At 35.3% G+C, this 13535-nt stretch overlaps 1 protein-coding gene across 1 annotated transcript in view; it reads right to left on the bottom strand.

Moving 5' to 3' along the window:
• The window catches only part of Dlish (Dachs ligand with SH3s), a 64715-nt gene extending 56982 nt beyond the window's left edge, over positions 1–7733 (bottom strand). The window contains exon 1 of the mRNA XM_090404116.1: positions 7531–7733. Coding sequence (XP_090260242.1) covers positions 7531–7579 — 49 coding nt within the window. The 5' untranslated portion in view covers positions 7580–7733. The remainder of the gene's footprint in view (positions 1–7530) is intronic.
• Positions 7734–13535: the final 5802 nt, after the last annotated feature.

Here is a 13535-nt window from a genome sequence, read left to right as displayed (position 1 = left end):
GAAATTGCAAGTCATTCTATCAAGTAGTTCATTTTATAAAGCTGTCTGAAGCAAAAGCGTTGTATCCCTTAAAATGGATAAAATTGAGTATCATGCAGTTATAAAATTCTTTGAAAATTCTTTTGCTGTTAAAAGAAGGTTTAACGGAATTCATTCGAAGTTCATAAACGTTTATGGGCACTCTTCTTCTTCTTCATTTTCGACAATTAAGAAATGGGCTGCTGAGTTTAAACATGGCCGTACCAGCCTTGAAGATGATCCACATGAAGGACATCCCAAATGCGTAACACCACCAGAAATCATTGATCAAGTGCATGATATGGTATTGGATGACGGCGAGTCAAAGTGTGTGAAATTGCTCAGACTATAGGCATTTCAAAAGAACGTGTAGGATATATTTTGCATGAAGAATTGCATATGAAAAAGCTTTGCGCAAGATGGGTTCCAGGCTTGCTCACAGCAGATCAAAAATGCACTTGCATGAAAATCTCTGAACAGTGCTTGGAGCATTTTAACAAGAATAAAACTGATTTTGTGCATCAATTTATTACTATGGATGAGACTTGGATTCACCATTACCCACCAGAATTCAAACAGCAGTCAAAACAGTGGACAGAAGCCATTTGTTCAGTGCCAAAGAAGAAGTCGGTTCCATCAGCAGGAAAGGTCATGGCATTGGTGTTTTGGGATGCTTATTAATTATCTTAATAAGGGTAAAACAATAACTGGGGAATATTATTCCAATCTTTTAATCAGACTAATAATGTTTGCAGAAGAAAAAATCATCTTTCATCAGGACAATGCACCTGCCCACAAAAGTGTTTTGGCAATGGGAAAATTAAGGGATCTGCACTATGAATTGTTGGAACATCCACCCTATTCCGCAGATTTGGCTCCGTCTGACTTTTATCTCTTCCAAAAACTAAAATTCTTCCTCGTTAGTCAGCGTTTTTCTTCGAATCAAGAGGTAATTGCAGCTGTAGAGGAGTATTTTGCAGATCTTACTTGAGAACTACAGAGATGGGATAATGGAGCTGGAGCATCGCTGGAATAAATGTATTAGTCTTAAGGGAGATTATGTTGAAAAATAAAAATATTTTTATACATACATCTTCAAGGCCAACCTTTCCTAATTGAGTTGTGAGGGCAGCAGCTGCAAGAGGAACTTCCAATGGTCATGATCCTCTGCCACCAAGCTCAGGTGTTCTGGTGGGATTCCCAAACGTGTCCACCGAAGGTTTTGGATATAATCTATCCAGCGAGTCCTTGACCTTCCACGTGGCCTCCCACCCTCTGGCTTGGCAAAGAGGGCCTGCTGAGGGAGCCTCTCTTGTGGCATTCTGACTAGGTGCCCATACCAACGTAACTGTGATCTCTCAACACAGAGAAGCAGCGGTTGAGTATTGAGGGTTTCCCGAATTACAGAGCTTCTGACCCTGTCGAGTCTTGTCAGCCCCGCAACCCCTCGAAGGAACCTCATTTCAGCTGCTTGGATTTGTGTCCGCATTCTATCGGTCATTACGCAACTCTCATGACCATAGGCGAGGATGGGGACATAGACTGTATTGAAGACAGCCAGCTTTGCTTTCTGGCCTAACTCCCGCTTCAATACTACCGAATGACCAAGCTCCTGCAATATTGCACTTGCTGAGCCAATTCAAGTATCTGGCTCTACGTCCCGCTTTCCATCACTCGTGAATATGGACCCGAGGTATTTAAACTTCTCTACCTGCCTCAGTGGGACTCCACTCACATGTAGAGTGCACTGAGATGGTTGTCTTGAGACCACGAATGTTTCAGTTTTGGCCACATTGATCTTCATTCCGGCTTCTGCAGAAACAGCTACAAACCTATCCAGGGTCTGCTGGAGGACATCTGTGGAAGAGCTAAGCAGAACTAGGGCATAAAAATAATTTTGAAATTATAAATTTGTTTTTTCATTGTTAGGCCGAGAACTTTCTAGACCGTCCTCGTATATATATATATATATATATAAAAAAGTAAATGAAATCATTAAAATAAAATTCTGAGGATATATGCTATGAGTGCTAAGAAGACTGACCAATGCAATCATCAATAAAATTACACACAGGTCTTTAGAGATGCACAAGACAGGAATAAATGGATAACTATGACTGTTATCCTCTGAATCAAAGAATGCATCTGAATGACTGAGTGCAGAGTAAACATGTGAGGTTTACTAATGGAAAACAAAACCTACACTTTACATCAACTTAAAAACTCCATGTGGCTGTGGGTTTTCATTGAGCAACTAGCATTTCATAATTTATGAAACCAACAACAGTAAAAAACTACCACTTTTACCACAACAAACAATTCAAACATAAAATACAATAAAAATCCAACCAAAAAACATTAACAATTCTTGCAAAAAAAAGTTTCCACATCCACTCCACAAACATTTGTTGCCTCAACAGCAATTTAAATGATGTGCACCATCTATGATTATCATCAAAAGCAGACTTGTTATTTCTAATGAAATCTCATCTGCTTCCCACAACTTCTTTCACCACAATGGCACTTGTGCATTCACAAGACCTGACATCCCATCAGAGAATAGAAAACATTGAATCCTCCTCTCTCCATTCTCCTTGCTTTGATTTAGACAAATTATGGACTCTACAACCATGTTAGAAATAATAATTTTAATTTCTCAACATTTCGACCTTCATATTAAAGTCATCATATGGATCATGCATACATACATACATACATATATATATATATATATACATACATATATATATATATATATACAGAGACAAGCTATATTACATTTCACAGTGTATACTAAAGAGACTGATTTGATCAATGGTTATTCTACTGGCCTGACCTCTAGCGAAAAATTAAATTGAATTAAAATATATGAAATAAAATAACTACATCAAAGCTATATTATATTTAAGACAGCATCAAGGAAAAAATTTTTCCTATAAATATTTTATTACAGCAAAAATGATGTCCTAATTTAACATGCGAATTGTTATATTTGATTTAAGATCCGATTACCTACAATCCTATTTATAATTAACTCTTAGGGAGAAAGGTTATGTGGGTAGAATATGTGCCTTCTATATTATTGGGATTTTTAGACCATCATTATTGTTAAGATTAGGGTGGTTGATAAGAATTTCACAGGCCTCCTTAAATTTACATCATACCATGTTTTGGTGTGATGTAAACAACAGGTGATTTTCCAGTCAATTCTATGTAAAGTATTCAGAGCATGATCAGACAGGCCAGCTTCACCATAGTTATTAAATTTAATGTGCCATTTATGTTCCTTTTGTCTGATAGGAACTGTGCATCCTGTTTCTCCTATATAGAGCAAATTAAGGTGCAGTGAATACGGTATACTCCAGGGTGAGCCAGCAGAGGAAGAGATCCTTGGATGAGAAGAGCAAGTTTTTTAATTTTGCAGGAGGTTAAAAAGTGGCTTTAAGGTTGTATTTCTGTAGTATTCTGTTTATTTTATCTGATATCCCTTTAATGTATGGAATGGTTACAGTTTTATTGTAGTCTAGTTTATTTTGTTTTTAAGTGAGGTCTTTTGTTGATAGTGAAGAATTTTGTTGATAGTATTTTGGCTGTAGCCATTTTTTAGGAAGGTATTGCTGGTAACTTTTAATTCATCTTTAAGTGCTTGTTCATTGGAGCAAATCTTCAAAGCCCTATTTTTAGTGTGTTAATGACACCTAGTTTTTGTGTTGGGTGGTGGTAGGAGTTTGTGTGTATATATGTATATTGGCCAGTATGTGTACGTTTCTGGTAAACAGTGAAGAAAAGACTACTGGAAGGAAGACGTGTGTATCTAGAAACAAATATAACTAGGCAAGTATATCTAGAAACAGAAGTGTGTTCTGCCCTTTCAATCTCAATCGTGAATTGTATGCATTTGAATTTTTTGTTTAGGTGGCTGAGGGGAAAAAAATAAAATAAATAAATAAATAAAATAAAATAAAATTATTTCTAACATGGTTGTAGGGTCCATAATTTGTCTAAAATGAATGCAGATCACCATATAACACTTATTTGCTTTGACTCAAAATTTCTTTAGCAACCCATGTTGTATTCTTTACTGTATTTGGCTTTTTCAAGAACTTATTATCTTGAAATGAGTGGAATACATGGCTGTAGAATGTGGTGAATATTAAAACACTGAATTGTTTCAAAGTAAGGTATGATATTTATTGTGGTCTGAGAGTGATTTTCTGCAGTAAAACACTCAAACAGTGAGATCACCTTCAATGAGGACTTCAATATCCACAACTCAAATTAGCTTCCTTCTCTGGTTGTACTGTTTATTTCCTAATAAGCTGTCTTCCAAATACACTATGGATGTCCAAGTTTCCTGCAATTCAGAACCTACACATTCTCAGTGTCATGTCTTCTGGCATTACAAGAGTACCAAATGGAATTACTTCTGTGACGTCTACTCGTCCTTTCCATGGTCTGACTACTTCTTCAGGTCTTGTGATCCAAACACCTAATCATACCAAATAACAGAAATAATTAGAACTCAAAAGAATAAGAAGACCATCTCTCACTGACTGTGTGCTGAAGAGGACTCTGCAAAGGAAGAGATAGATATCTGACCTTATTCACAAATAATGTAGGAGAAGTAAACTCCTGTACTGCTGCAAATGATGCTAAGCATTAACTAATTATTAATGTCACAAAAACGAAGGTAATGAAAGCAGGTGATAAAAATTATTTTCCTCTCTTTCTTAAAGGATCTGCTATAGAGCAAGCATCTCACTTCAGTGATCATGTAGCTATGATATTGCTGAAGCAAGGAATGAAATAATGTTAAAAAAAAATTATGGAAAGTTTGGAAAGACAAGCAGAAGAGCACTAAGATTTACAATAATCTGGTTCTCTCTATTGCATGTTATAGAACCGAGACTTAAACATTGCATAAACGATAACAAGAAACTGGATGCTTATTATTATTTCGTCACACCCCAAGGAGTCCAAAGACTCATCAAGGGAGGACACCAACTCTACAAATCTCCATTCTCCACCACTTAATTCACCAACTACACCAATCACTACTACCATCATCATTTTATTATTTTATCATAATCTACACCGATGCCAGCTACTGCCCACCACTAGTATTTTTTTCTGTAAATTGAGTGTGTGTTCTGAAAGCCGATTTGTCTCTGTATGTAGGATGAAAAACTTGAGTTTCTGGGAGCAAAAAACCCTGCTACCTCTATATGAGGTCGTCTAACTCACCTTCAATTGAAAAAAAATTATTCAAAGTTTTATTCAAATTATTCAATTAATTAATGGAGGATCTTAGGAGTGAGCAGGTCTGACTTTATGAATAATGATGGGTATGGGTGGAGGAGTTGTGAGCCACTTTTTAGTGCTATCCTGCATAAGGAAAGGAAATAATGATTTGGCCATGTTGTTAGAATGCTGGAATTTATGTGGTAACAAGATTATAGAGTAATTCAGAATTATCGAGAAAAGAGGTAAGACCTAAATGAAATGAATTGACAATATCAAACAAGAACTTATCTGAATTGGATTACAGTGGCATGATGCAGCAGATGGATAAGAAGCTGTTTCATCTGATCACACCTCCATAATCATTGGATGCTTGAGAAACTTGTCTTGGTGGAGAGGGAACTGAAGTTCAGGAGACACATCACAAAAATTGTAAGAATTACCAAGAAAATTCCTGCTATACTGCAAAGAACAATGACATGAATGGATAAGGAGGTGATAGTTCCATGTATAAAGCACTAATCAGGCCTCATTTGGATTTCTGAGCAATGATCTGGTCACATGGCTATATTGGCAATAAGGAAACATTCGAGAGGGTGAAATAGAGAGAGTACAGAGACAAATAACAAGACTGTCACAGGAATCTGGAATATTGAATGTGGTCTTCAGAAATTGGTAGATAGGAGAAACAGGGATGACACGATTGAGACATATAAGTTGGCAAGAGGAGGCTATCAGATAAATACAGCAGAATTATCATAATATGATAGCGGGTGATGTGATGTAAGAACAAGAGGTAACCCGTGGAAACTGTACAAAGCATGTAAGTAAGGAAATGTAAAGATTTTGTGCATGCAGGCAGTGAACGAGTGGAATACATGGCTGTAGAATGTGGTGAATGTTAAAACGCTAAATTGTTTCAAGGTAAGGTATGATATTTATTGGGGTCTGAGAGAGTTTGACCTCCAATTCTTGGAAGTGATTACATTAAAAAAAAAAAAAAAGTAGTACATACCTCACCGAAAGTGAATTCCTAAAAGTGATATGTAGTTTGCTTTAACCAATGAAATATGTTGGCACACCTTGTATATGACTGAAGAATATATCATTACAATTATATATGAAATGTGCAGCATTTAATGAGATCTTCACAGTGGTAGTGATAATGTCACATTTACTATACCATGAGAATGACAGAACTATTATACCATCAAAAAAAAAAAAAAAAAGCTGGAGGAATGGAAAGATGGAGATAAAGTTAAAAAAAGTCAAATAAAACCCCTCAAGAAATGAGGGGGTTGTGGAGAATATTTGGAGAGCCAAATGAGAGCTTGTTGTAGGAAAAATCTTACACCACATATGAATAAGAACATTGCAGAACAACAACAGCAAAAAGCTTCTGTATTGTTAAGCAGAGTATAAAAGTGTGCAGATGTGATATGTAGCACAGAGAAATAACTAAAGATTTAATCATGCCAATATTTTGTCTCTATCACAAAAACATCATTTGGGATGCAATGGGGAAAAAAAAAAAAAGAAAAGCACAATAACATACACAAAAACACAAGCCAATAAGTGAAGAAGTTGTTGAACTAGAAGTCTAAATTCTTATAAGGAGTACACTATGGATGCACCCCTTGTAGGGTACATTCAAGTACATTCCAAAGTAATAATCTCAAAAAAAAAAAAAAACTAATATCCAAATGATAACATTCAAACTACGAAGTGGGAAAAAAATGTTATGATTAATGCAGACCGTAGAAGTGATGTGGACGGTAGTTTGCTACACGGACCAAATGTAATACTTCCTGATCAATCATTTGAAAATATCGCTGTAAGGTTATCACCAATCGAATCCCTAAACAACTGAAGCCTTAAAAAATACTAATTATAATGAAAAATCTTGTCTTTGTTGATTTTAAACTGTGTAGCATTATCACGTAAGCCATTTAAAAAATTAAGCTGAAATCTAGAGTTCATATACTCTCGTGATATTTGTGAAAATCTAATTACTAAAAGCAATGCAAAAAAAAAAAAAAAAGTAACAGGCTAATATTTTGTTTCTCCCTTGTTTATGACAGTGTACATACAAGAGTTGGCAATACACCGTAACAAATCTATGAGATGAACTAACTCCTCAACACATTTGTATGATAAGATGCAATCACATCAATAACCCGTTTATGTATTTCAACTCCCAGACTTTCTTTGACATTTCCCTGTTACAACTTAAACTTAATAATTAATCCATTGTAATTAAAATTTACCCACCTTTCTTTCTTTTCCCCCGCCTAATTCTCACGGGGCATAGAAACGCCATGACAAGACCGGTCGGACAGCTCTACCTGTCCTACACTGTTTTGGAAGAAGTTTGGACAGCTGACAAACTTTCGCCTGTGTACCTCCAACTCTTCACTTCGTCTACCATCATCAACAACGATCGGTAAAGGCACTGTATTTGCATTATATTTACAATATGAGTGGTAAAAGCGACAATTTTCAAAAGTTAATAAATATTCCAGCGTTTCCCGTATAAAAATAGGTGCATATTCAGTCTCAAAGTTTACTAATTTTTTTTTTTTACCTTAACCTGTTGAAGTGACACCTGAAATTCTTTGTACGACTCAGTTCACTGCCACCAGAGGGTAAAGAGATATATATTTTATGTTTTATATTGTAAATACTATACATAATGGAAATTACACATATATTAATAATAGAACATTTTTATATAATACACGTAAATATTTGGAATGAATATGGCATACAACGTGTATGTTAACAAAGAAAGCAATGGTAGTGAATATATACACAATCCCAAGTAAAATTTTGTAATATCAGTCTACAGTGAGCATTTAGTGCAGGCATTGTTAAAGCAGCTTTAATTTTCAAAATAAATAAATATAACTTAAAATAAAAATCGACTTAAAAAAAGTTTAGACACCGATAAAAGTCACAAAAAAGAAAAAAAATGCCAAAAAATATAAAAAAGCAGGATAATAGAGTACCAAGACAGGGCTAATGCAACAAATAAAACGATGTAGCAAGTTTGCAGTAATAAATAATAGGTATGACTTGCTACCGTATTTACTCGAATATAACTATCACTTTTTCCCCAAAAATTAAAGCTAAAAAATCGTGGTGCGAAATATATGTGCGGATTTGGGGAAACTAAAGTTTTCAGGAAAAAACTGAAAAATAGGTATGACTTATCAAAAATCTTCTATTCGCTGTCGCTACTTCTGCCCTCGAGAGCGGTTTCCTTGTGTGCATCATGAAATCATCTACCCAAATATCATCATCTTCTTTCACATTATTTCAAGCAAAAATTACCAGTAATTTACAAGACTTGAGATACGTAATGAACAATCCTTCAAGAATGACTAATGAGAAGTGAAAGCAGAGAGCAAAACAGACAGCAATGGTATGCAAGTAGAGATAGGGCAGCTATGATGACGTGCAAATGATTGGTACGGTATTAACAAAAGATCGCACGATCCGAAGACAAATGCAAGCCGACAATTGTTGAATTGAAATGCTAATCCTCCTCAACTCAAATGCAATTAAACAAACACCTATTTCATGTAATTGAAAAATTGGACAATAGTTTTTAGTTAGATATTTTGTGTTACCAGTGCAACATATGGTTATGCTTGAGTCTATATACAGCATAGTTTCTGTGGAAGGGGACATGTGATTCATTAGTTAGTGCAGTTTTTATCCAGTTGTCTCTAATTGCACTATTTGTTGACAAATATATTACACAGACTGTAAATATCTCTGTATCTTATTCAGTAATACAATAAAACTACTTGTTTTTCTTGCATCTGCAGTATAGAGGCTGTTAGGAAGGGCATGTTGCTTACCGGGGGAGAGCGAGTTACTATCGCTCAACGTGAACGTGTTTAAACTTTTTTACGTGTGCGAGGTATATGCGAAACATTTTAATTTCTTTCTTTTTTTTTTCTTCAAAGTAAATTAAGGGGTGTGAAGGCTAGTTATATTCGAAAAAATACGCAAATCCACAATTATATCATAGAAAAGAATCTTCGGTCTTCTATCTAGATGGTAAAAATCCAGATAAAAGAATAATCAAAAAATAATATTTAGGAAATAAGTGAAGTTGAAGTCGGACAAAGTTTAAAAGAATGCAAGCCAGAAGCCAGTATTTTTTGTTGTTAATGTCTCACTTACTATAAATTCAAACTCAGTATAGAAAAACTTTCACGGAAAATTTAGAGATTGCAGCAATGATGATTCGTTACTATAAACAATAAAGAAATAATCAGTAAAGAGATTAATGGACATTATCATCATTTGAATCAGTAATCAAATCTCCAAAAACTAACTTATTAAGAAACGTATGTTTATGGAGTCTGAAAAGACCAGAAATTTGATGGGAAAGAGATTACTTTTTGAAAGTGGAGAAAATTGAGTAGCATTCTTGGTAAAATGACTGCAGTCACTTCTTAACCTGAAGAAAAAAAAATCCAAGAGGATGCAAATAGGTGAACTGCTTGAATGAAAGTTTCATAAAAAGTAATGTATTTTCAGAAGAGAGAGAGAGAGTGAGAAAAATAAAACGTCGCATTAAACAGTATATAACTACACGAAGGCAAAAACTAGCCTTCGCATAGTTATATGTACCCTTAAGAGGATTTATAAGTAATAATGAAAATGACTGGACAATAGAATCACAGTGTAAAAGACGATTGGTATGTTCAACTCTATCTTAAGAGTTGAGTTCAAATTTTGTCCTCTTTCGTTAGTGCAATTCAAAATTATATATTTCTGCCATAAGCAATATACTATTTTTTTCCGAAAAAAAATCTGAAAGTTGAATAATTCTACTTACAATACTGAGCAAACTAAACAAGAATTTCCAGCAACTGCGATTCTTCATTGCTGATTTGATGGCAATTAAATTGAATAGCTTCCCTTTCTATGATTCACGAGAATCAATTACTAAATATCAAATGTGACTAAGAAACAACCACAGAGCCAATATAGATAGGATTAAAACATTAAAATGGAAAGAATTCATAGGCAAGTGACCAAGATGATGAGTTCCCAGTGCAATGATCCATATGAGGATAGATTGACAGTGTGTCGATTGCAGAAGTTGTTTGACAAGAGAAAAAAGAGATGGTATGATAGAAACATGTAAGTTACTTAAAGGATTTTATAGGACAGATGCATTGGAAATGTTTCAGCACTTCACTAGTGGGACCAGAACAAGGGGTTATCCCTGGAAGTTGAATAAAAGTGTGGTCAGCAGGGGTGTGAGGACTAGAGTTTTTGCTTGGAGGTTGATGAATAAGTGGAATGGGTTGCCAGAGTCAGTTATGAGTGCTAGTTATGATAGGTGTGAATAGATTGGGTCTCCCACAATGAGTCTTTAGACTGCATGGAGGTGCTCATATAATAATAATAATAATAATAATAATAATAATAATAATAATAATAATAATAATAATAATAATAATAATATGAAAGATATAATGGACCTATCAATATTTTATAACGAAATATACAAATAAAATTTTTAAACGTTTCGAAATTCACCAAAGAACTTATGAGAATATAATCATCAGTATCAGGGTTGCCTTAGTGCAGTACTTAAAGGACAATCTATACGGCTACTGGACAGAGCTTGTGTCTTTACAAGTATTGAAAAAAATCAGCCAGAGCCTTTTGCCCTAATAGGAAGTAGGCGAGGCCATTTTAGCTATCAAACTTTTGGAGACTGAGTGGACAATACAATCTCTGCCGGTAGGCATTCAGAGATAGCTGGCCCAAAACTATCAGTAATTATAAGTGGCATTTGATATAGAGACGAATAATGAATGTAGCCATCTCGTGGTCCATAAACCTAATGTTATTGTCTGTAATAGTGTGGGTTCTATGGTCGATTTTTATCAAGTTTACCGGACGATAGCAGACGATTTTCCTTAGAGAACATCCCACCTTGCTCTTGCCATCGATAGACGAACTATGGAACCGATCGAAGAAAGTCCTAGAAAAAGTGCCGCTATTCAAAGACTTGAATTAAACGAAGTCTTTTTCGGGCAGTCTAGCGCTGAGGAAGCAAATGTCACTTCAACTGAGCTTCACAGGCCTAGTACTACAAATTATGGCAAATCTGATGCTGAAGGTTATATTTTCACCTCTCTAGTAAATTTTCGAAACTTTTTGAAATTTGTTGTTATATTTTGCTATAAGATATGAAGGGATCCATAATAGAGTTTATTTTAATATCTTGCTTAAAACAAACTAAAGTATTTTAGCCCTATACCAGGGTGACGAAGTGTCCTATGCCCAACATCCAGATATGGCGAGTCGCAAGATAAAATCTATCACAAAAAAACACACGTACTAACCACAGTGATAACTTTTAATACATAAATATTTCATCCAAAGTATCTTGGGACATCATCAGTACAGTAATTGAAACAATAGTAGGAATAACATACAGTTAGGGCGCATGATTACAATGAATCTCAATATGCGTGCAGTAACATGTTATGGAATTAAATTAAAAATATAACTGAACAAAAAAAATATACATGTATGAAGATTATTTTAAGAGCCTGTGTAGCTCAGTGGATGTGACGTTTGCCAACCAGGGCGCTTGGCCGCACGAAGGAAGACTTGGTTTCGAGTCTAGTCGGCGACTAGAGGAAATTTTTCGAAGCCTTTTTTCTACCGGTTCCCGAGTTAGTCGATCTCTGGCACGGGCAAGCAGGTTTTTCCTCTCGGGTTTTTCGTCCTGTAAACTCAAGAAAATCGACCGTAGAACCCACATTATTTCAGACATTAAATATATTGTGTTAGGGTTATGGACCACGAGATGGCGGCACATTTGAGCCGTCTCTCTTCACTGAGTACCGCTTAATTAGTGATAGCCTTGGGCCATCTATCTCTGATTGGTACCAGTGGAGATTGAACAGCCCACTCAGTCTCCAAAAGTTAGATAGGGCTAAATGGTCTCGCCTACTCCCCGTATATGGGAATAAAAAGGCATTAGCTGATTTTTTTTTGAGCTGAAGATTATTTTACACAATTTTATATGACAATTTCCCATACTTTAGGAATAGTAAGAATGTCGTTTCGGTTTAAATTCAGTCTGTGTAGTAGGGCTTCAGTACTTTCTTATGTAAACGTTCATGTTTATGTAAAGATCTATGTAAAAGTTTCGACTTTTTCAAATTGATCCTATGGTTTGGATTTTCAACTCGGTGTTGAGAGAGAGACCAGATTTCTGCAGTTTGAAAAGACGAATGTGGTCTTGATGTTCAGAGATGCGTTTCTGGACAGATCTACCTGTCTGTCCAAAGTAAGACAATTTGCAGGAGCATGGGATCTCATACATGCAAGGTTACATCAGGGGTGAGAGTTTATACTTAGGAGAAGGTAACAAGTTATATATTTGGTTGATGGTTTTGCAAGTAGTGGCAAAATTGTATTTCTTCATAATTTTTGAAAGAAGTTCGGAGATGCCTTTGACGTAAGGTATGGGAATCCTATGGACTTCTTCTTGTCTAGGTTGATGTGTGGGGAAGTGACTAATCATTTTTTGAGTTGTTTTAAGATTATACCCATCTAGTATAGCTGTATTTTTGATTATTTCTAGTTCTTGGTTTAGAGATTCTTCAGAGTAGCAGAATTTGTGTCCTCTGGAAACTGGTGATTTAATGATGCCAAATTTCTGAGATGGATGATGAGTGGAAGAATTGTGAATGTGGCGACCTGAAAATGTATGTTTGCGATAGACAGACGTGCCGATGTAACCGTCTTCTTTTCTTTGAATGTGTAAATCCAGAAAGGAGATAATACCATGTGGAGATTCTTTTTCTAGAATAAATTTGATGCGAGGGTGAAGAAGGTTTATTTTATCTAGAAACAGTTGTAATTCCTGTTCGGGATGATAACAGACTGTGCAAATAGGTCTTCGACATATTGTAGCAAAATTTTTGGCTTGGGTTCAAAAGTGAAAATTTTTTATTCCAGGTGTTCTAGAAACAGATTTGCTAAGTTTGATGATAAAGGAGACCCAAATGCTGTTCCTTCTTCTTGTTTGTAAATTTTACCTTTCCAGGTGAAGTAACCGGATGTAATAACAAATTTGAATAATTCAACTATATCAGAAGGAAATGTTTGAGTTAATAATTCTACTGTTTCTTTATGGGGAAAAACAGTAGGAACTGGTTATCTTCCACTAATTCGAGCCCTACCCAAGGGCCTATGAGTTCCGGAAATACTTTCTTAATATAAAT

The sequence above is a fragment of the Typopeltis vanoorti genome, chromosome 14, assembly GCF_054136105.1.
Source record: "Typopeltis vanoorti isolate ZY-2024b chromosome 14, IOZ_Tvanoo_1.0, whole genome shotgun sequence".
NCBI classification, from domain to species: domain Eukaryota; kingdom Metazoa; phylum Arthropoda; class Arachnida; order Uropygi; family Thelyphonidae; genus Typopeltis; species Typopeltis vanoorti.
The sequence above is the reverse complement of the archived record's forward strand: the minus strand, read 5'-3'. Positions and strand labels throughout refer to the sequence as shown.